At 44.6% G+C, this 23,762-nt stretch overlaps 1 protein-coding gene across 1 annotated transcript in view; it reads right to left on the bottom strand.

Moving 5' to 3' along the window:
• LOC129690284 (calcium-activated potassium channel subunit beta-2) overlaps positions 1 to 23,762 on the bottom strand; it is a 281,677-nt gene that overhangs the window by 23,446 nt on the left and 234,469 nt on the right. Inside the window, exons 2-4 of the mRNA XM_055625839.1 lie at positions 19,192 to 19,314; positions 6,893 to 7,063; positions 3,898 to 4,093 (exon numbers count right to left, since the gene is read on the bottom strand). Of these exons, the coding sequence (XP_055481814.1) occupies positions 3,898 to 4,093; positions 6,893 to 7,063; positions 19,192 to 19,247 (423 nt within the window). The 5' untranslated portion in view covers positions 19,248 to 19,314. The remainder of the gene's footprint in view (positions 1 to 3,897; positions 4,094 to 6,892; positions 7,064 to 19,191; positions 19,315 to 23,762) is intronic.

The following is a 23,762-nucleotide window of genomic DNA, read 5'->3' as shown; positions in this document are numbered from 1 at the left end:
AAAGGAAAGGAAAGGAAAGGAAAGGAAAGGAAAGGAAAGGAAAGGAAGGGAAAAAGGAAAGGACAAGGCATGGTCACAGCAGAACTGGAAATGCCTTCCATGCAGAGACGCACTGCAGGGAGGGAGGGGAGAGCATGGACACATGATTTTTGCTGTTTGGGTCAGGTTCTCACTATGATGCCCAGGCTGGTCTTGAACTCCTGGGTTCAAATGATCCTTCCACCTCAGCCTTTGGAGTAGCTAGGACTATAGGCACACGTCACCTTGTTTGTGTATTTAAACAAGTCCTACAAAGGGTATGAAAAATAAACAACCCAGTGAGAGGAGGGAAGGACTTAAGAGAAAGAGGATATTCAAATGACAGATGCTTGAGGAGCCATCAGAACCAGAAGGAGACATCACATGTCAGCACGGAGACATCGCACGCCAGCTGTAAATCACCAGGAGCGTTTGGAGCAGGGCTGGGGGAGCTTTGTTGATACAGCCACAGTCGAGAAGCCTTGCCATTATTTATTAAGCTCTAAGGTACGCATATGTTATGTTTTGACCCAGATAGTTGGCCTTCAGATTTATACCTGACAGAAGTATGTGGGCTTGTGGCTTGGGCACTGAGAGTTATATAAAAGAGCATCTATGGCAGAGCTATTTATGATGGCCCTGAGCTATGGAAAACTCAGTGTCTATCAACAGTAGAGGGAAAACTAAGCTGACGTTCCAAATGCAAAGAAATGGAGACAAATGAATTGCACCGCAGTGGAATGAAGCCAACCACCGAGCTTTGTGAAGGAAGTCAGACACAGATAAGAACATTCTGCACGATTCTGTATGTACAGGGGCTTAACATTAAGCAAGTAAAAGTGTTTACCGATATGTGACAAACACTGAGGTGATAAAAACCACAAGGGAAAATACAGAGGCAGTTGTCTCTAGTAACAGCTAGGGTGGCGGTCATCCAGGAGTGAGCAGAGCCTGTGGTTTCTGGGAGGGCTGTGAGGGCTGTTATTCTCATGGTGGTTAATGCGGAGCTCTTGGTAATAAACACTTGGGCTATAGCTTCTGCACTGCGCACATGTTTCTGTATGGGGGTCATGACTCACACTCAAAAACAAGGTAATGGGCCAAGGAAACCAAAAGGGGCCCATGACCACGCCGAGCGCTGACACTATTCTGATCCTAAATATGTACCTGGGATTTATAATGGGAACTGTAGTCCCCGTTTGTCACCTAAATAATGCAGCCAAGAGCCAAAGTGATACAATGTCAAGATGAGAAGTGGAAAGAGTCCTTCCTGCATCATTCCCTTCAATTTTGTGACTTTCCAGTTCCCTGGAGATTTGAGAGTTTTATAGGCATCCATCAGTACAAGTCAGCAAGTCAGCTTTGATTTAAGAATCTGACTTATGGGGCGATCTTGGAAAACAGACAGCTGGGAAGGGGCTAAGCTGCCCGGGTTTGCAGAGTTGGTCAGCGCTGCCATTGTTTCTGCCTACTGCAAAGGAGAGAACATCAGCAGCAGTGGTTTCAAACAACATCCTCTGACATGCTCATTAAGGAGAGTCCTCACAGATATTTCCAAGAATTCCTTCAAGTTATTGTAGCTGAATGCAAGATGGGTTTTCTTCCTTTGAGGCAATACCCTTTGCTGCCCATGGGCCAGGGCTGAACCTCCAGGCTACAGCAACCCTTGATCACTATAAGCCATCACTGAAGAGATGGCCATTGCAATGGAAAATTTTACAAGAAATATTAGAGTTCATGAGGCTTGCTTTCTGGAAATAAGCACCTATGAGGCTATTGGAGACTGGAGTCAGCTTGTTTTGGTTTATTCAAGAATATTATGGACATCTAAGCTGTTGCTGTAAAAGTCAAACCCAATACACATATATCTTGAAATTGATAGTGGCAGATTGGTTGAACTAAAACATTATTGGTCATCTCAGTTCTTCATATACCTTATAAATGTAAATAATTTTGAGATAGGAACTTTCTATATGGTTTTGGTTTGCCTGGTTAGTTAGGGTTTCTTTTGCTGTGATGAAACACCATGACCAAAAGCAAGCTGAGTAGGAAAGGGTTTATTTAGCTTACATTCCACATTGTAATCCATCGTTGAAGGAAGACTGGACAGGAACTTAAACAGGGCAGGATCCTAAAGGCAGGGGCTTCTGCTTACTGGCTTCCTCTTCATGGCTTGTTCAGCCTGGACCATCAGCCCAGGATCATCAGACAGGGAGTGTACCATCCACAATGGGCTGGGTCTGCCCCCATCAACCATTAATCAAGAAAATGCCCTACAGGCTTGCCTACAGCCTGACCTTATTGAGGTATTTCCTTCCTTCCTTCCTTCCTTCCTTCCTTCCTTCCTTCCTTCCTTCCTTCCTTCCTTCCTTCCTTCCTTCCTTCCTTCCTTCCTTCCCTCCTTCCTTTGTCTTCCTTCCTTCCTTTCCTAATTTCAGTTTATTTACTTTACATCCCAAGCATGCTCCTCCCTCATCTCCTCCCATCCCTCCTCCTCTTCTTTCCTGTTCCCTTTTCCATTCCCCCCCAAAAGGGGAGCCCCCCCCATATTAATCCTCCCCAGCACATCAAGTCACATCAGGACTGAGCATATTTTCATTCCCTGAGGCCATGCAAGGTAGCCCTGCCAGGAGGAAGTGATCCAAAAGCAGGCAATAGAGTCTATGTTAGAACCCCCCCTCCACTCAGCAGGCACCCCATATGAAGTCCACGCCAGCCAGCAGCCACATGTGTGCAGGGGGCCTAAGTACAGACCATGCATGCTCCTTAGCTGATGTCTCAGTTGGAGGCATTGTCAATTAATTGAGGCTCTCTCCTCTCAGGTGACGTTAGCTTGTTTCAAGCTGGCACTTGCGTAGTAGTTTAGGTAGGCCTCTAACTTGTGACAGTTCTGCTTTAGCTCCTTGAGTGTGGGCACTATAGGCTTGAAACCACTATTTGCGTCATCAAAATAAACTTTAGGCGCAGCTTCAATATAATACACATTTATTAAGCACCTACCAAGTGGCAGTGTGACAGTTTGAATGGGAAACATCCTCCATAGACCCCATACTTGGTCCCCAGTTGATGACACTGTTTGGGAAGACCATGAGAAAGTGGAGCCTAGCTGGAGGAAATACATTACTTGGGGGCAGGCTTCGGGAGCTTATAGCCTCATCTCCTTTCCCATTCACTTTCTTGTGTAGGTTGTGGTTAAAGATGTGATCTCTCAGCTCCTGCTGCCATGCTTCCCTGCCACAATGGAATCATAAAACAAAGTAAACCCTGTCTCCTTGGTCATTGGTATTTTGTCATGACACCAGAAAAGTGAGCAATATGAACAATTACTGTGGACAATAATAAATTAGGCCTCTATGAGTATAACATATAAAGAAAGAACATGCACACACACACACAATTAATCACAGGTTCAGTTTCTCAGTACAACATTCTCTACTCTAATCCTTACTTACAATAATGACCTTGTAAGTGGTTATTATTTTCCTTTTGGATAAAAGTAGAACCAGGGAGGTCAAGTTATATGCCCAAGGTCACAGAACTAACTGTGGAAAAGCGAAGTCCAGTTTTACTCCATGTCTCCCAAGTCATGATAGATATTTGGGCATGCACACCTCTTATTAAATTCTGTACTTGCTTTGAAAGACTTAAGTTCTTTATGTATAAATATCTTCCTAAACAGAAAACACAGCTAAATCTCCTGTACCACAAAATGAGGAAATGGCTTGTCCATTGTACAGGAGAGAGTGAGTTCTGTGATTGGAGCAAGTAGGGCCTACTTCCTGGTGTGTTTCTTTGAAATACTGGCAAAGGGGAAGTCCAAGGTGGAGGGAGGGTGGGCAGATTCTTCAGGTGCCCAGGAGTGGGGAGTTGAGCTCCTACCTTTTGATTGATCTTCATGGTCTCTTCCGTGTGATAGAGGAGGAGCCTCTCCCCTGAAGATGTCAGGTTCACGTACACCTGCAGGCAAGGGTACTGAGAGAGCTTCCAGCAGTCGGGCCCACAGCTGAAGGAACAGTTAAATGTTTCTGTGATTGACACGTTCAGCAGGGCGCACTGGGCTTCTTCTGTCCACACACTGCAGAGAAGGGGCAAAAATGAGCACAGAGCAGGGAGCTGCTGGGCAGGAAGGGGGGATTGCTGAACTGCAGGGGTCTCCCCAAAATCTATGATCCAAAGGTCTGTGTAAAGTTTATGACTTTGAACATACTAGATTTAGGCATGCTGTGACACAGCAAAAAACTTTGGTGCCTGAGAACTTTCTCAGTGATATCCACTGTATAGAATATTTACTAATATTTTAAGAGATCATTTTTTTTCCTTTTTCAATTCACTGGTACGCATAATGCAAGCTCTAGTTTTAGTTTTCATTTTTTGAGACAGGGTCTCACCATGCGAGCTAGAACAGCCTCAGACTTGCTCTGTAGCCTGGGCTAGCAGCAAAGTTGTAATTCTGATGACCAGTGCACGTCACCTGTCCTCCATAGCCTCCATCCTCCCTGTATTTCTGCATTGCACAGCTTCTTCCTCAGTCCCTTCACACAGAGCTCCACCTCGGCCAGTTTGTAGGTAGAAAGTCTTTATTAAGGGAGGGGGTGGGGGAAAGGCAGCAAAAAGGCAGAGTAGCTCAGGGTTGGACTTGACAAGACAGAGGGAGAGCAATAAGGTCATTCTAACACCGGAAATGAGATAAAGGCAGCCCTTTGAAGATATCAAGAGCAACGGCTAATTATATCCTTTCTCCCTAACTGGCGATTTACATAAATTATTTCCTTTCATCCTCTCAACAACCTTATACACTGGTTATTAATCCCTTTGAAAGGTGAGTGTCTTGAGGGTCACAGAAATCAGGTGACATAGTCAAGAACACACAGTTGATAAGTGATGGAAACTGAGACTTTACCTCGTCCAGTCACTCTCATTCTCTAAGTTTGAGCTTCACTCTGTCATGCTGTGCCTCCCTAGTTAATCAACACCAGGAAAACGCTTCTGGGCAGACAAAGAGGTCAGTCAGACTTCCCTGGGCCATGTCAGCCAGAGAGATTCCAGCTAACCATTGGTCAAATTTTATTTTACGGTAACTTTCATTTTGTGATTAAGTTGAGCATTTGCAATTAGGAACTAACATGCTAGCAATCGATGCTTTGCCTCTGGGTATAAGCTGTACCGCAGTGAGCGGGAAAACACGTGTTCAGCAGGAATAACAGCCCTGCCCTTCTGCTGGACATTCTCGGGTAGCTGCTGTAATTCTGCATGTGTCAGATGCAGGCTGCCAGACTCAGTCTCCTCCGAGGTAGCAAGCTGAGTTTTCTGGCACATGGATGGTCAGAATTTGCTTTTACCACCAGGCGGGGGGGTGGTGGTGGTGGTGGTGGTGGTGGGTGGGTGGTTGTCTTAGATCTAAGCAGGTGTGGGAATCTGAAAGAGGCTTTGGACTCAGTAAACACTTGGGGCCTGAGGCACCAGCGCTTTCATTGTGGGAGCGAGTACAGCTGAAGGCCATCAGAGACAGAGCGGACCGGCCAGGATGTGAAAGAAGAGCAAATTGCTGCATTTCAGCTCGACTTCGCTTCTGAAACGAAAGCATTAATTTAGCTGGAGAAACAAGTGCCACAAAAATGGTTTGATTTTTTTTCTTCTCTTGGATTGAAACCTCCCACTTTCATATGAAAGGGTCTTATTTCTTCAAGCCCCCAAACTGGCAGACCTACCAAGCTTCAGGATTTAGTGTCTGGATGGCAGTGAGGGAGGGACCCTGCCAGGATTTGTCAGGTAGCTCACGCCAGGGGTTGTTTTTAGTGCCATCACCTAGTGCCTCCCTCCCTAGCCAGAAAACCCAAGGTAAGCACTGAAAGAAAAGGACTCAAAATCAGCTACTTGAAGAGATTGCCATCACTTTTTTTCAAGCTTCACAACGCAGTAAAGCCACTTAGAGAGTTTCAGAATACTGAGAACTGAGTCTGGCTTCAAACTAATTAATTCCGACTTCTTTGGTGTGAACATATGAAAGTTTTCAAGGAAGCGGGGTGACGGAGATGTAGGGCAGGTGAAAAGGCAATGACAGACTTAAAGAATAGGAGGATCAGGACTCTCGGATTCGTGGGATGTGGCTTTGAAATTTTAACTGCCACATGCTTTGAAATCTCAGTGCTTTGCCGCACTGAGCTGAGCGAATCATGTGGGTATTCGGGCACTTGTGTGTAGGACACACGTGCATGTTCAGGTTTATGTGCCTGTGTGCACAGGTACGCTTTTATGTGTACATGTTCATGCGTGTGCAGCTGCATGTGTATGGGTATGTATACATGTTCATGTAAGTATGTTTCCGTATACATTTGCTTGTGACAGAGGATGGTCTCAGGCGTCATTTCTCAGATGTTGTCTACATTGCTTTTTTTGAGACAGGGTCTCTCAGTGGCCTGTGGCTCAGCAGTTAGGCTAGAATTGCTGGCCAGTGAGCTACAGAGACTGTCTCCAGTGCTGGCCGTTTCTGGGCTTTTAATGTGGGTTCTAGGTTTGGAACTCAGTTCTCCTGATTGTGCAGCAAGCTTGCTCTGGAGAACCATCTCCTAAGCACCTAAGCATGGTTTGGGCTTCGGCGTCTGTACATGGATGAGTATGTCTGCTCACCATATGGAGCAGTTGTGAGAAAGCAATGAGCAGATTATGAAAGGTGTCCAGCTCATAGTAGACAGTTTACACATAGTCTGGGCTTGTTGTTATTATTGTCGGATAATAACTATAATAACCTGGCACTGTGTAGCAGGTGCCTCTGCCACTTGTGAGGAGAGGTGAGAAAGATGACTTTTGGGTGGAGTGAGCAATGGGGGAGCAGAGAAGGAGGTGGCAGTGGACTCCTTTGCGCCCGGGGCATTACCTCTGCATGTAGGAGCGCAGCAGCGTAATTCCCAGCAGGAAGTACATCATGATAGAGCACACCATCATGGCCAGTCCCAGCAAGATGGCCCTGTCCTCTCCGGCCTTCAGTGCTGTCACAGTTTTCCTCTTGTCCAGGAGGTCATGGTCCCTGATTTTCTGGTAGATATTTCTGAGGTTGAGAATAACACAGTCTTACATGAGACTTGCAGTGATCCTGCCTGTCCTTTGGGGGTGGCTACATTCCTGTCCCTACCATCCTGGGGTGAAGGACCAATAGGGTTGCTCCAAACACACCCGAGTCTGGGAACAACCCCTGTCTCCCAATACATTTTACATACACACACACACACACACACACACACACACACACACACACACACTCTCGCGTACAGGCACACGCATAGGCACATGCACACACATGCACGCACACATTATAACACAGAAAAAAAGAACACAGATGTACACATGCGCATCATCCCTGGGCATAAACGATCCCTGTTTTGGGGATTCATCTCTAACTGTCAAGTGATTTTCCTCTGTACAGTTCTAAGAAAGACAGCAATTTCCTCAACCCCCAAAGGCTATGGGTTTGTTGGCTTTACATTAATGAAGTTGATCATCATTGGTGTAAACTTTCTGAACCTACTCATATCTGTGCTTCTGTGTGTGTGTGTGTGTGTGTGTGTGTGTGTGTGTGTGTGTGCGTTTACAAATCACCTCATTCTGTTTATTTTCACTGCCAGAGGCCTGGAATGACACCGTGTCTTATTATTTTCTAGTTCATGCCCTGGGCTTTTGGACTAGATGGCCATCCTGCTTTTGCCTTCCGCAGACCAGCAGTCACTTGTCCTCTCTGTTTCATGATTCATTTTTTGAGATTTCTTTCAAAATTGTAGGAATTTACATCAAAACTCTTTAAAGTTGACCCTGTGTGAACCTGAAGAACAAACCGGTGCCCATTAGCAGGGAAAGGCAGTGGATGGGCAGACTTTTGAAGCAGGGAAAATGGGCGAAGGCTGAGTGGCTTCAAAAGCCCACTGGAAAATAATAACCTGATGTTACTGGGCTAATCTCATTTATCAACGCGTGTTTAACTCTGATGGCTGATGCTGAGTTCTGCGTTCCGCAGATGGAAGCCAGCCAGGATGATGCATGCCATTCTAGGTTATTAGGTTACCATACAGTGTTGACTATGCCAGCCTGCCATAAAATAGACTGGGTGTTATCAGTTGCCACCAGAACCAGAAACACATAAACGGATTCAACTGAGTCATCTCAAACATATTTGAAAAATGGATGTTCTTTGTACGCTCTAGAATGGGTAAGAAAAGGAGGATTTGGTTTCCACATAGCTCATAGGCATCTAGGAAATCAATATGTTACATGGTAAAGTAAAAGTCTTCAGTGGGAGGGATACAGCTATGAAAGCCACCAAAAAATGGCTGTTGAATTCATGGATAAATGAGGAGTGTTAATGTGACTTGGAGGAATGAAATCCTGATAAGGAGGTTGGGTCCACACATGATTGTGAGTGCTGTGACCTCATGTACTGGGGGCATGGTCCCTGTTAAATAAGAAGAAGGATAGGAAAATTAGTGTCAACTGAGGGTGGTGAGTTCCCTGGTCGATCAACTCATAATGTCTTGGCAATTTCCACAGTTTGAGGGACCAGGACAGAGAGTCAGTTTAAGTTAGGAAAGGCTTTCTGGAAGCATAATGTCTTGAGCGGAGCCTTCAAGGTTGATTGGAGTTAAGCTAATGGGACACAGAATTAGTGATGTTCGGCTGGAGGGATCATGGATGTAAAGGGGTAAGGTGTCGTACAGTGAGTACCAGGAAGGACTATGCTAGTGGTCGTGGGAGCGCGTACACCATGGAAGCAGGGCAGCTGGATGAAAAATGTGGAGTCAGGAAGGCTTTGAAAGTCATCCTAGAGAGTAGCCTTCCTCCTGTAATTAAAGGGGAGCTGTCAGCAGTGATGTGACCAGAATTGGGTTTCGAAGTGATCGCTGTGCCTGCAGTGTGGAGATTAGAAACAGAAATAGTCTTAAATTAGAGAGGGAGAGAGAAGGAAGGGAGAGAAAGAAAGGAGGAGGAGGAGAAGGAAGAGGAGGAGGAGGAGGAGGAGGAGGAGGAGGAGGAGGAGGAGGAGGAAATTGGAAGATGGGTCCAGTAATGTTGGCAAAGGATGATGAGGGCCGCATTGCATCTTGGCTGAAGATAGGCCGGAGAGAAGAGGTGACATATGGAGAAATGTGCAGGAGATGAAGCCTCGGGATGCAGTGACTGATAAAATGTAGAGAACGAGGAGGGAGTGAGGGAAGCAGGCAACTGAGCTCTGTGCTGTAGTATTGCTGTGTGTGGTGGGGAAGTGGGAAGAGCTGGAAGACCCACCTGTCTTCTGGAAGTTCCTGAATATACAGGACAGCAGAAGCCTTCACAGGGGGTGGGGGAGATGGCTCAGGAGCTGAGTGTGTTGGCACCTAAGCCTGATAACCTGAGTTTTTCCCTGGGGCCCGCATGGTAGGAGAGAAGTGACTGCAGAAAGTTATCCCATGACCTTTATGCTGAGCGCATGTGTACAATAAACAAACAAACAAAATACAAACAAACTATATACATACATACATACATATATATTTTTATTTAAAAAGTCTCTGGAGGGCTGAAGAGGTGGCTCAGTGGCTGAAAGCTGCTATTCCAAAGGACCTTGGTCCAGTTCCCAATACTCACATGACAGCTCACAACCTTCTCAGCTCCAGTTCCAGAGACTCTGATGCCCTGACAGACAACAGGCATGCACATAATGTGCAGCTTCACATGTGGTCAAAATACCCACACGTGTAAAGGAAAGAAATAACCTAATCTAAATATGAGGCCTTGTAAGCAGAAGATTTTCTGTTTTCCAGGAAACCTTTGTTTTACCCCAAACAATAGTCAGTACGCTTACAAAAAGTTTCAAGTTCAATGTCTGCAACCTTTTTTTTTTTGAAATTTCATGTCTAGACTTAGCTTAAAATTCACAAGCAATTAGCTACAAAATACTCAGTTGTACGAGTGGTTACACAGAGTGAAAAAACTACAGGAAAGATGCTCTTGGCCTTTGCTGATTTAACTTCAGATTCCTTTGGTATTTGTCATATGGGGAGAAAAGTATTCAGGAGCAGGCATGGCAGACGCCATCTATGGATTTGTTTGTTATTTGTCCGTATTTTGCTTTTGAGTCTGCTAATTCTTTGTGTGTATATACACATGTGTGCATGCATTCGAAGGCCAGAGGTCAACCTTGGCCGCTGTTGCTCAGGTGCAATCTGCCCTGTTGTTTGAGACAAGGTCTTTCACTGGCCTGGAATTTAATAAGTAGATTAGGTTAGTCAGTCAGTGAGCCCCATTTGATTATTGGGTGGTTTAGCAATGGGGCTTGGTCTCCAGGTCTTATTTGTTGACATTTCTAAGTTTTCATAAGATGAATCACCATGAGGTGGCACGATGGTCTTTCTGGGCAGCAGTGATCACACCTGGTAATTATGCTGACTGCACAGTCCAGAAGGGAAGCAAGCCAGTCCCTGGGGGGCCCCAGAGGGTTCTGTGAACAGAATCTACCCATTTTAGCAACTTGCAGGCTTTCACAAAGAGTTGCTTTAAGCAGACTTTTTTTTAAACATAGTAAGTGGATATGAACATATTTTCTCCCCTATGTGTTAATGGCACATTTTGATATGTTTCATCGTGAGGTATACTGTAATGAAGATGTCCTTCTCAGCAGTATGTTAAGACTGGTTTGATTTTTAATAAAGGGCTGAGCTTCTGAGCCCCTTTATAAATATACTCTCATAAACATACTCATGTGTATGTATATAAATATGTTGTTCTAAGAGACGTAATAACAATTTCACATTCCTATGGGAGCTCATATAGTTTTAATTGATTTATTTTTAAATCCTTTCTGAGGAGCTGTTTTAGTTAGTGTTACTATTGTTTAGGTTGCTAAAACACTATGAGCAAAAGCAAATTGGGGAAAAAAGTGTTTCTTTTTCGTTTTGTTTTGTTTGGAGGGGCTTACATTTCCACATCAGAGTCCATCACTGAAAAAGTCAGGACAGGAACTCAAGCAGGGCTGGGTTATAGAGGCAGGAGTTAACGCAGAGGCCATGGAGAAGTGCTTCGTACTGGCTTGTTCCTCATGGCTTGCTCATCCTGCTTTCTTATAGAACCCCAGACCACCTGCCCAGGAATGGCACTACCCACAACGGGCTGGGCCCTCCCTCATCAATCACTAATTAAGAAAATGCCCCTCAGCTGGATCTTATGGAGACTTTTTTTTTTTTTTCAAATGAGGCTCCCTTCTGTCGGATAACTCTAGCTGTGTCAAGTTTACATAAGGCCAGCTAGCCCAGGAACATTGCTGTTCTCCTGATGTCTTGGCTCTGCTGGAGTCTTCTTCCCAGTTTCACATCACAACCATCATCACCACCAAAGATTAGTTAACCTTATCAGTTAACCAAAGTTTGCTTCTTTTCTGTATTCAAAAAGCCCGGAGTAATTGACTTGGTGTGTGTGTGTGTGTGTGTGTGTGTGTGTGTGTGTGTGCATGTGTGTACATGAGTACAGGTGTCAGAGGAGGCCAAAGGCACAGGACCCTCTGGGAATTTGAGTTGTGCACAGTTGTGAGCCACGTGACCTGGATGCTGGGAACTGAACTTGGCCCCTCTGCAGGAACAGCAAGTGCTCTCACTGAGCAATCGCTACAGTCCTGGAGGGGGGCGGTTTAATGGGTCTTTGAAGATTCAACAATTTATTTAGATGGGTTTTATTTTTTCCCCATGGAATCATTAAATAAGTGCTTAGCTTGTCTCTGTTCTGGTCCTGTTTCTGCAACAGGAAGGCTCTGTGTGAGAACAGCAGGACCCTCTGTAGGGGAGCCATTTGCTGAGGAGGAGAAATTGACAAAATGTGCAGCCTAGCCAGCTGATCTAGAAAGTTCGGCCCTGGGAGCAGAGCAGGGGACAGAAAGAGCAGGAAACACAGAGGAGACCCCAGATAGTGTCTGGAAGACCCCAGATAGTGTCTGGAACAAAGACAGAGAAAGACAGCAGAAATGAGAAAGAACAGTGACTACAGAATTTGAGGTACAGGAGACCCGAATGAAGCGCCTCATTAAACATGCCTATGGTCATACTGATTCTTGCCAGCTAGGTTAATGTTGACTGTGATGGAACACTGTAGGTGACAATGACTGCGTTAAAATTTTGATACACAGTGAAATTCAATAAATTCACCAAAATGTTTGATCAGCAAATACGTTCATTGTCAAACTGGCTTCAGGCGAATTGGTGTACTGGATCCCCTGACATGAACATTCAGAGAACCAGTGGCAGATATACAGCTGTCATTGATTCCAGTGGGAATGGCGTAGGCTTCTGTGGTAGAACCAAGCCTTGGAGGGGCAGATGAGTGGGAAGTGGAACAGTCTCTGGGACAGAAGGTGGCTGAGTGCAGCGGGGGTCCGGGATAGAAAAGGAGGCTCTTTGGTTGGTGAGCTATGTGCATGCCAGAAGAAAAAGCTATGCCTGCGAAGTCTGAGAGAACAGTACAGGGAATGAAACAACTGTGGCAATTAGACTTGCACTTTAGAAACATCATGAATGTTAATGATGCTGGTTGTTAAATAGCCTTTCAGAAGTGTTACCATTATGTTGGCCATGGTATTCTGCCTTAGTGCAGTAATGAAAGAAATGATAACAACAACCAAAAAACTAAAGGGACGTGTGTGTGTGTGTGTGTGTGTGTGTGTGTGTGTGTGTGTGTACAGTACAAAGAATTCATGTGCCATAGAATAAGATCAGACAAATAAGAACTAATGTCGAAATGAATGAAATGGAAAACACAGAGTATCCGGTGGGAGTGGCTAAAACAATAGGTAAGAATATTCATTTTTTTTAATGCTTGTATTAGAGTAAGAAAGCCCTAAAATTAGTTCGCTCAGCATCTAAAAAAATTATGAGCTGAGAACATTCAGAAAGGAGGAATAAGGAAAGAAATGACCATAAGCACTGATAAAGGAAATAGAAGGTAACCGTGTTAGAGTAGCAACGAATACAAATATTAATGTGTTTTCAAAGACTAAAGAAGTGGATACATCTTTGACAACACTAATAAATAAAACATATAAAGCTCAAATAAATATAAGGAATTAAAAACCATAACTGTGGTTACAGCATGCTTTAGAGAGGGGACAGTTAAAACAACTTTGCAGCAAGACATTTGGAAACTTGGAGGTATTAGCTTATGGAAATACACAGCAAGGCTTCACAAATATGTAACTTACTGAAATCAACTTATAAAGCCAGAAGACTTAAATAATTTTAAATTATTAAAATTTAAAATAGCTAAAAGTTCTAAATAATTCAAAGTATTTTGGTCATAGACATACAAAGCTCTTACAACTTACAGCTGAGCCCAAGCTATATTGTACAGATAATTTCTAAGTACAGAAAAGACTGCCAGCTAGCCTGGTTATGAGGTTGGCAAGTTCTGAGACCAAGACCAGTCAGAGCCGTATGTGATGGAAAACTAGAGGCTAAACTCATTCCTAGCCCCAAATATAAAACCTAAAAGAATTTAGTTCACCAAACCTAACCATATAAAAAAAAGAAGTCTACCATGATAAATCTACTATTTTTGTATCTTAGAAATATAACATTGGTCATCACTAGAGTTTATTAATACATGAAAATGTTATAATAATTATACAATAATATATAATGTAATATATAATAAATAATTATAAAAATGCAATAATTATAAAGGGATAATGTGTTAATCAAATCTAGAAATATATTAACATCCATTAATGGTAAAAGCTATTATAAAATTAGAAATAGAAACATCCTCAATTTAATAAAAGGCCTAAAAAAACTACCTGTAATATAACTGATACAATTATCTAATGATAAAATGTTGAAAAATCACACTGTACAAATCATAGTGAAAATATCTATTATCACCAGTTTTAATTTAATTTCCTGATATACAAGCTACGTAATAGGGTAAGAATAACAAAGGAATGTTACGTTTACAAATGAAGAAGAAACAAAAGCTTATTATTCACCAGTGACATAGTTATTAAAAAAAAATCAGGTAATCCATTGTTAAAATTGAGCAGAGAGCTGGTGAGGAGGCCAAGCAGGTAAGGTGCTTTCCACCAACCCTGGAGAACTGAATTCAGTCTTGAAGCCACGTGGTGAAAGGAAAACACTGGTCCCTACAAGTTATCCTCCGATTTCCACAGTAATATTTCCGTCTATCGGCAGAAGTGCACAATGTATATGACCATTAAAGAAGAGCGGTGGATTTACTGATGGAGACAATGCACAGTTTTTCTTGGAGCTAGGATCACAGGTGACAGAAACAAAACTGTCTGTCCTCGTTAAGCTAAAGAGGCCTGGCTGCCCTTGTTTGTTTACCTAAAATCTGGGAGAGGATTAATAAAACAAGGGACATTCCTGCTTCTTGTCCCCCTTCCACTTTTTTTCATTCTTGTCGGGTTGGGAGGGAGGCTCCTCCATCAGCCTGCGGGGCGACCAGCCAGGCCCAGATTGTTCCGTTCCCCAGGGTCCTCCCCTCCCCTTCATCCCGTGGCTTCTATAAAATCTTTGTGCTCTGTGAAACACTTTAATAAGATGGCTTGCAAGCCACTGCTTTGGTGGTTATCTGTCTCTTTCTCCCTTGTGACGTGCACTGTGTGTTTTCTTTAACGAATGTCCTTGTTTTTCTCTTGCTAATCTGTGTTTTGTTCCAGAACTTTGTCTGGATTATTAGTGTTTTTAAAGATAGCTTTTTTTTTTTTTCCTCCTCACTCAGAAGCCAGTGTAGAGAATCCTGTTCAGTCAGAAAAAGGCTTGGTGACATAAAGTTAAGACTTCATTACACATACCCTAATGGGCTTCATCTTTAAGCTGAGTAGTTTTTAACAGTCTTACTGTCACATTTTAAAGGTTCCTGCATTATTTTAAAAAAACTCATGTTTAATATGTAATTTTCTCATTTCCTTGTTTCTGTTTGTTTGTTTTTAATGTGATTATTGAACGTTCATCAAAACCAGTCCAGACCTGACAAACCTGTAATTTCTTGAGAGTTAAAGGAATATAAAACTATGTTGCTCTTCTGCATCAGTAAGATTCTCCCATACTTAAATTATAACTTTAATTTTTGTCTTCAAGGGTGATTTCAGTAATTATGGGATTTAAAGTAACCAATGCATTTGTGGAACAGGGGTGTCCATGTGCATGCCCTTGGCCTAGGCAGCTAAGTGGAAGGGGAAATAGAATAGACAGCAGAAGTGGATGAGGAGAGGGAACTGGGCAGGAGATGCAATGGAGAGAAAAAAGGTGGGGATCAGATGTGGGGAGAATGGGGTGGAGTGGGAGCTGAGAGGGCTGGGAACAAGAGAAAGTGAGAGGGGACATCTCTTTGTCAAGCTGGGGGCCTGAGAGAGGGTAGGCTCCTGGGAGGATATGGATGTGACTCTCGCTGAGAATCTCAACATGGAGGGACAAGGACACTGAAGTGACCCCTCCTAGCCAGACAGGACTAGTGGAGGGAGGGGAACAACAACCCACCCACAAAACCTTTGATCCAAACCCTGCCTACAAGACGTGCAGGGATAAAGAGGGCATAGAGATTGAGGGAATGTCCAACCAATTATTGACCCCGCCTGAGACCTACATTACAGTGGAGAGCCAGCCCCTGGCACTATTAATGATTCTCTGCTGTGCTTGCTGACAGGAGCCTAACTTGACTGTCATCTGGGAGGCTCCACCCAGCAGAGAATCAAGACAGATGCTGGGACTTGCAACCAAGTATAGGGCAGAGATTTAGGGGTCTTGTGGAAGTGTTGGGGGAAAGATGGAAGGACCTGGAGTGGACAGGGACCCCACAAGACCAACAAAGACAACTAATCCTGATCCATGGGGGCTTACAGAGACTGAGACATCAGCTAAGGAGCATGAATGGTCTGCACTTATGTGGCTGAGGGGCAGCTTGATCTTCATGTGGGTCACCTCATGAGTGGAGGGGGTATTTCTAACATGGCTCTATTGTTTTTGAATCATTTTCCCTGGCAGCGCTGCTTTGCCTGGCCTTAGGGGATGAGGATATGTTCAGTCCTGATGTGACTTCATGTGCTAGGCAGGGTTGATATGGAGGAAGCTCCCCTTTTCTGGGGGGAAAGAGAGAAAGAAAGGGGGAAAAGGAGGTTGGGGAGTACTGGAAGGAGAGGAGGGAGGGAACACCCTTGGATGTAAAGCAAATAAACTTAAATAAAATAAAAATTAAAAAAGTAGAAAAATAAACTTCTCAACCCTCTTATGCGTGCCCAGTATCATTCTCAGCTCTGATTTCTATCACATTCTTCCTGTGATGTGTCACTCAAGCTGCAGAATGCTGGTAAGGTCAGGCGTGTTTAAAACTTACCTTTGCTTAAATAATAGTACTTGATTAATGAGGAAGAAAGAGCTGTGGAGGAAGAATGTAAAGAGGAGGCAAGGAGCACTGGGAGTAGCACAGCCACCTGGGACTCCAGCTGGCTTGGCCTATGTGTACCCATCTTTTAACAGTGCATTTGGAAGCCTATGTCCATCATCAGGCAGCCCTTGGTTCCCAGGTGTATCAGGCTCCATGTACTTATTTTAAGCAAGGTGTAAGTTTCTTCCCTTGACAATCTCCAAATAGGCAGCGTCTAGCTAATATATTTCCAACACATTCATGTACAAGCAAACGAAGGCTGGTCCAACTTGAACTGGTTTGGGGACAAACTGGTTCCTCAAGTGAACTTTTAGGGAGACTCCTATTTTACCATCATATGCTTATGTATATGAGTATGCCTAGGATTAAAATCACATGCTTTATAGGAAGGGCATACACGGTAGAAAAATGATTTTATGATCTAATCGATCGACCTAAAGAGAGAACCCCTCTCACTGTGCTCCTTAGTAACAGGCTTCTCCTGCTCTTCAGCTCCATAAAAGGAAGCCCGGGACACTAGTAAGGGCCTCAGCACTTTGCCATCTATGTGGTCTCCTGCCTACTTGAAGTGCACTTATTTCTTATCTCTGCTGTTGCTTTGCTTTTGAATAAAGTTTCTTTGCTACTTTGCAAACTGTGTGAGACTTTATTTCAATTCTTTGGATAAAAAGCCAAGAACCTAGAAACACTGGGCTCAGACTCCAACCCCTGGTAACGAACGGAGCAAAATAGATATTTTAATACAGTTGTAGAGATCCTGGGAAGACAGTTCAATGGGGAAAGTGCCTGCCATTCAAGCATTAGGACTTCAGTTCAGATCCCCAACACCCACATATAAATAGCAGGGCACAGTGATTCACATCTAAACCTAGCTCTCACTGGGTATGGAGTGGAGACAGGCAGCTAACTGCCTAACCAGTCTAGCCAGCCATTGAAATCCAGGCTCAGTGAGAGAACAAAGGTGGAGAGAGATTGAAGAAGACATCCAGTATCAATCACTGGCCCCCATGCTTGCATGTGCAACACACACACACACACACACACACACACACACACACACACACACACAGAGAGAGAGAGAGAGAGAGAGAGAGAAAGAGAGAGAGGGAGAGAGAGAAAGAGAGAGGGAGAGAGAGAGAGAGAGTATATACTTTTTTGAACACATTTACTCACTAAACACAAAGGGGAAAGGAGGTGGTTCGGTTGAGCTGCACAACCCATTTGGCTTTGCCTTGTGTGACCTTGCCCTCTGTCACTTTTCTCCTTCCATTTGTTTCCTCCCCTCAGCTCTTCTCACAAGCATTCTGAGGGATCCCTGAACCTGCCAATCCTCCCTAAGCCCTCTTGCCGTTTCAACCTCCGTCTTGCCATATGTTGGTGCCTAGAAATGCAATGTTCATCACTTGAGTCAGAATATGTTCAGTATCTACTGTGTCCTGGCACAACGCAAGGCTCTGGAGGTTCCCTAGACAAAAAAACAAAGTCTGAGTGGGTAAAGAGGATAGCGAGACTGGGAGTGGGATTCGAGTTCTGCTTAGGTATTTTCATACAGAGCCAGGACTAGAGAAGGAAAGGGTAGGTAGTACATGAGTGTGTGTGTGTGTGTGTGTGTGTGTGTGTGTGTGTGTGTGTGTGTGGCGGGGGGGTCATTTCTGACTGGCAGCAGTCTTGCAAAGTCACTGGGTGTAAGTGAACATGTAAGAGAGATGGAAGTCGAAGGCCAGAGTACCTAAAGCCCCAGCCCTGTGGTAGGGTGCCCCTCCCAAATTTTAAAACATGAAATTCAGTTTCTGTGATGTTCATCTCACAGGATTTATAATAAACATGGGAAACACACCTCTGGCACGAGGTGAAGGTGTTTTTAGTATAGGCCGATGTGGTGGGGACATTTTCTCAGTCATGGTTTCTTCTTCCCAGATGACTCAAGCTCCCGTTGTAAAACTAGTGCTCACAGGGTGCAGGACCCACTTTCAGTGTGGCAACACCATCTCAGAGACTGGGCTTTGGGGTTGAATAAGGAGCTGGCAGGCCCAGCATCATCATCATCTTTGCTTGCTGACCACAGGTGAAAGGTGACCAGCTGCCCCACACTTCCTCGCCCATGTCCTCCCCACTGTGATGGACTGTACTCTCCAACTGTGCACCAAAGCAACCCCTCCTTCCTTAAGTTTTTTTAAGGTGCTGTGTCACAGAGACAAGAAAAGTAGCCAACACAGTCTTGTTGAGGGTTAATCTGGTCTTCTCTGTATACAAATGCTGAGTTCTAGGCCGGGAGATCTGGCTGCAGTCCAGATGAGTACATTGTCATGAACTCTGATTAATGTTGTGTAAACTTTGCTCCCCAATTATCTCTGGTTAATAATAATAAAAAAAGCTGGACAGCCTGTAGTGGAGCAGAAGAGAGGTAGGTGGAGCTTCTATTGCCAGGCCTGGGGTCTCAGGTAGGGACCAGGAGGAGAAAGAAGAAAGGAAGAAGAGATAGAGAGAGGACATCACCATGAGGACTAGAAACTGCCCAGACAGAATATATGGCAATTAACTTGGAGCATGTGGCTTGGAGGTAGCCAGACTAGCTAGAGAGTTAGCATAAAAGAACATCTACCCAGTTATTGAGCCTAGAGCTTATTAATAAATCTAATAAATCTCTGTATCTTTTACTTGGGAGGCAGGGCGGGTGAATAGGAATTATGAATTAACTACAACACAGTCCTCGTTGCCTCGTCACCTTCCATTCGGTAAAGTCTGCCAGGAGCACCGAGTCCAGCGCGTTACCTTTTTTCATCATGTCTGTAAGATGAAGAGGTCCGGCCACTGGTCCATATAAACATCTTAGAGGCTGTTGGTCCTGCAGCTCCTTTCCTCACTGTGGAAGTCCTGGGCGAGTGGCAGAAAGACCTGCAGAGGACACACTGGCGTTAGCAACAGCTCAGAGGGTCGGCTCCCTTAAAATGTGCCCGGCTTTTACACCGTGGGAGTGCTGGCTCTGTGCCTGGCAGAAACCCCACTGTGGCCTGGCCCCTCCCTCATACATTTACATTCCATTTTAACAAACAAACAAACCAAAACAAACAAATTTACTTTACATCCTGATGGTAGCTTGCCCTCCCTTCTCTCTTTCCAGTTTTGTCTCCCATCCCACCCCCATCATCCACTCTTCCTCTCTCTCTTCAGACAAGAGGAGGCCTCCTTTGGACATCACAGCCCTGGCATATCAAGGTGCATCTTTTGTGATTGAGGTTGGACAAGTCAACCCAGCAGGAGGGAAGGCAGGCAGTAGAGTCGGAGACAGCCCCTGCTTCTGCTGTTAGGAGTCTCATAAGAAGACCAAGCTACGCATCTGTATGGGCAGAGGGCTTAGGTCTGTTTCATGCATGCTCTCTGGTTGCTGGTTCAGTCTCTGTGAGCCCCAATGGGCCCAGCTTAGTTGATCCTGTATTTTCTTGATACCTCCTTAACCCCTCTGACTCCTACAATCCTCTCCCCTCTCTTCTGAAGGATTCCACAAGCTCTACCTAATATATGGCTGTGGGTCCCTTGCATCTGTTTCCATCAGTTGCTGGGTGAAGCCTCTCTGATAACAGTTTGCATTTCATTTTTATAAGGCTTTGTCCTTTACTGTCTCTGAACTGATAGGCTGGGGAGCCTGTGGAATCCTGGTTTTCTCACTGGTGCCAAAATCACAACGCTTCCTTCATAACACAGAGCAAGTTTGGATTCAGTCCTGAGTGTGATGTACTTTGCCAGATTTTAGTTCAGATTTGGACAGATACTGAAACTCCGTTTTCTCTTTCCTTTTTAAAAATTTCTTTACTGTTCACAGATGTGATACATTGGGGGTGAAATACCCTTTTTATTTATTTACTTTTCTTGGTTTTTTGAGGCAGGGTCTCAGCTTGTAGCGCAGCCTGGCTTCAAACTCACAAATCTCCCGTTTCATCATCTCAAGTGCCGATTGCAGGGACCTCAGGGAAACGTCCCTGCAGTGTTCTGTTGGTGGTGTGGGTTCGGCTCACAGCAACAGAGCTTGCCAGAGACACTGATAGAGACGTGAGCAGCCACACGTGCCTAGCGGCTCTTAGCAGCCTGGCTTCTGGGAGCTGGAAGAAGGAGTTGGCAAGCATACTGTCTTCTTTGGTTCTAGTTTTGGGAAGCACTCTCTTGTCTCTAAATATGTCACTGAAAATAGCTATGAGTCAGTATTTTGTACCTTAATTTTCTTTCTTTAGGAAGAAAAGATTCCTTTTTCTAGTTTTTAATTTTTTTTTTAAATTTGTATGTGTGCATCTGTTTAGGGGCATGTGCACATGGGTGAAGGTGCCCAGAGAGCAGAAGAGGGCATCAGTTCTGCTGCAGCTAGAGATAAAGGCCAATTGAGCTGCCCGATGTGGGTGCTGGGAACCAAGCCTGGGTACTCTCTGTGGCATCTCCACTTAATAATTTTCTAGAGAGACAGAAACACAAACTATCATAAAGATAACTATACAGCATGGAAGCTATGTGATACTTAGAACTAAGCACAGGAAGAGTGAAAAGCGACCCCTTCAGGTACATGGTTAGTAAGGACTAATTTTAACAATGGATATGAGTCTGGAAATAGAATTAGTTACCGTATACTGTATTCCCTCCCTGGCAGTTTGCACACACGACCTATTCATAAAGCATGAAGCCACAGCCACATGTTGTTAGGCCTATGCCACAAAAAATGGAAGAGTGGGTAGTGTCGTAATTTCAGGATAGCCAATGGTACTTTCTGCTTACACGCAGTGCTCTAGCCCTAAGCTGTGTCCTCAGCTCCTGGTTACAATTAGGAAAGGTAAGCCCTGCTTCAAGTTCCTGCTTTCCCTAAGTTCTCATTGTCTCTGCAGTGACCCTGACTTCTCAAAGGTGAGTCAATGGAGCTGAATGGGGCCCAGAACCCTGATCTCTAAGGATCCCTAGGGTGAGGCCAATACTGAAGACTACATTGAGCACCAAGGGCTCAAAAGAAGAGCTTGACTCTTTGTCTGTATGACCTTGATAAAGTCAGTTGACCTTTCTAGAGCTGAGCGCTATCATATCTGTTTCCAACCTTCCCTAGTATCCACGGAGTCTGAGACAAACAATTTAAGATCTTTCTCAGTTCCATTATTTTGGCATTGGTCGCATTGTAGAATAAACCTTAGAGTATGATTGGTCACCACAGGCTGGGTTTAAAGGAACAGGCCTGGAAGTTGGGCTTTTCTGAATCCCCTGTGTTGTCACCAGAGAGCAAAGTTGCAGAGGTGAGTGACCAGTGTGGAGGCAGAGGTCTCTCTTGGTCTCCTAGAACAATGGAGGAATGTGGTTACCCACCTGCACAGATTCCCTCCAGTGTCATAGAAAAAGCAGAAACTGAATCTAGGCTGGGTGTGGTACACTCACAACCCTGGCATTCAGGCAGCAGAGGCAGGAGAATTGGGAGTATAAAGCCACCCCCACTGGAAGGTAGGAACTAGAACAGGGACGAAAACTCTTCTGAATCTAGGTAGCCTCCAGATCAGGACGATTTGGTGTAAGTTGCATGTATGACATCATAAGAATGGAATTGGTTTGAACTTTTGTGATGTTGTTTCAGTGTAAGACTTGTCAACTCTGCCGGCTCTTCTGATTAGCCCCTCAAAGTTGTGGAGAGTGTAGGAGAGACAAAGAAAGAGCTGCCCAGGGTGAGGGTAGGTGGAGCACAGTAAGTTAGTCATAACTGCTGTGCTGTCGGTTACTGGCCAGACACATTGTAGAAATCCTAAGTGCTTTGAAATAATTTAAAATGAAGGTGCTGCAGTGACCTGACATCCTCAGGGGACATTTCTGAATGGGTGTCACTATTCTGGAAGGCACCTTGACTCTGCTGTTTTAAGTTGATGCGGAAAAAGGGAGTGAAAGATGTTTATTCTAGTTAACTGCAACCTGTCAGAAAGGGCTTCCTGACTGCTGAGGTTATTCCAATAAGCAGATCTGCAGTTTTCTACCCAGTTTTCCTTCATGAAGGCAATCGTTATTTAAAACCTGATAAGTTCACCATTAATTAAAATGAAAGGGAGTTTCTTTCTGTTTTTTTTTTTTTTTTTTTTTTTTTTTTTAAGGCCACAGCATACAGATCCTGTGGAGGTTGGAAATGATTTTCAGGCCCAGAATTCAAGCTGTGTCAATGGAAGCTGCCTGCAAGATTCCCTTCCAGCCAGGAGACAGCCCCCCTGAACTCCTAAGTTAAGGAACCCAGCTCTCCCCACTGAGGCAGGAGCATTTCCTTTGAGTTGTCATCAGTGAAGTGACAGAGGAGTTTAAAAAATCTGTAAACGTTTGCAATTTGGGATCCTGTGTGAGCCGGCTGTGCTGGACCGTGGGCTGGGGGAGAACTGTGTCTTCTGCACCGTGGAGTGAGCCAGGCACAGGGACCACCACACAGCACCACTTCAGGGCTGCAGGTGAGTGTGGATTGAAATCTGGAGACCCGAGAGGCCTGCACCTGGCCAGGGAGACATTGGCTCAGTCAGGAACGTGCTTGCAGGCACAAGGATCTGAACTTGATCCCTGGTATCCATGCAAGAAGCCAAGCATGGCCCTGGGTTTGTTATCCCAGCACTGGGGGTGAGGAGAGAGGCTGATCCCTGGGATTTGCTGGCCTACTTGGCAAGTTCCAGGCAAACAGAAGACCCTGTCTTAAAGAACAAGGTGGATGGCTCCAGAGGGCTCCGGCCTTTCATGCAAGCACATATATAAATACGCATCTACACACAAAGACATATTTTTCAGTCTTCAAAGAGAGCACGTAATCAGCAAGAGTAGAGCACTTTTCTCATCTAAGGAATTGAGTGAAGTCCCTGTCCATGTCCAAGTCCACTGACACTTTGTCTGCTTCCTTGATTCAGCTGCCACCATGCCCTCTGCCTCACTTCCCTACTGGGGAGCCATCTCAGATGTCCCACAGAGTTTTCTCTCATGGCCCCGAGCGACTTCCTTGTCTCCACTCCCAGAAGTAAGTAAGGCACGATATTCCTGTCTGTACACACTCCCTCTTCCCTGCTAGGTAGTATGTCAGCATCTGCAGTGCGGGTCAGCGCCTGACGTGCCAAGTGCACAGTTGGCAGCGAATGGCTCTGCTGCTTTTACAGCCTAAGAGCTCATCAGAAACTGTGATGGTTACCTTGGCTTTGGCTTCATGTTCTGATAGTGTACATCTGGCCTCTACTCAATCCTTCCCTGACCTTAGGGTGTCCTGCATTTTCTAATTTATTTATTTATTGATTGATTTATTTACTCATTCATTTGTTCATTAATCTATCTATCTATCTATCTATCTATCTATCTATCTATCTATCTATCTATCT

The sequence above is a fragment of the Psammomys obesus genome, unplaced genomic scaffold (assembly GCF_907164565.1).
Source record: "Psammomys obesus unplaced genomic scaffold, mPsaObe1.curated_primary_1811, whole genome shotgun sequence".
Lineage (NCBI taxonomy): Eukaryota > Metazoa > Chordata > Mammalia > Rodentia > Muridae > Psammomys > Psammomys obesus.
This window is presented reverse-complemented; position numbering and strand designations above follow the sequence as displayed.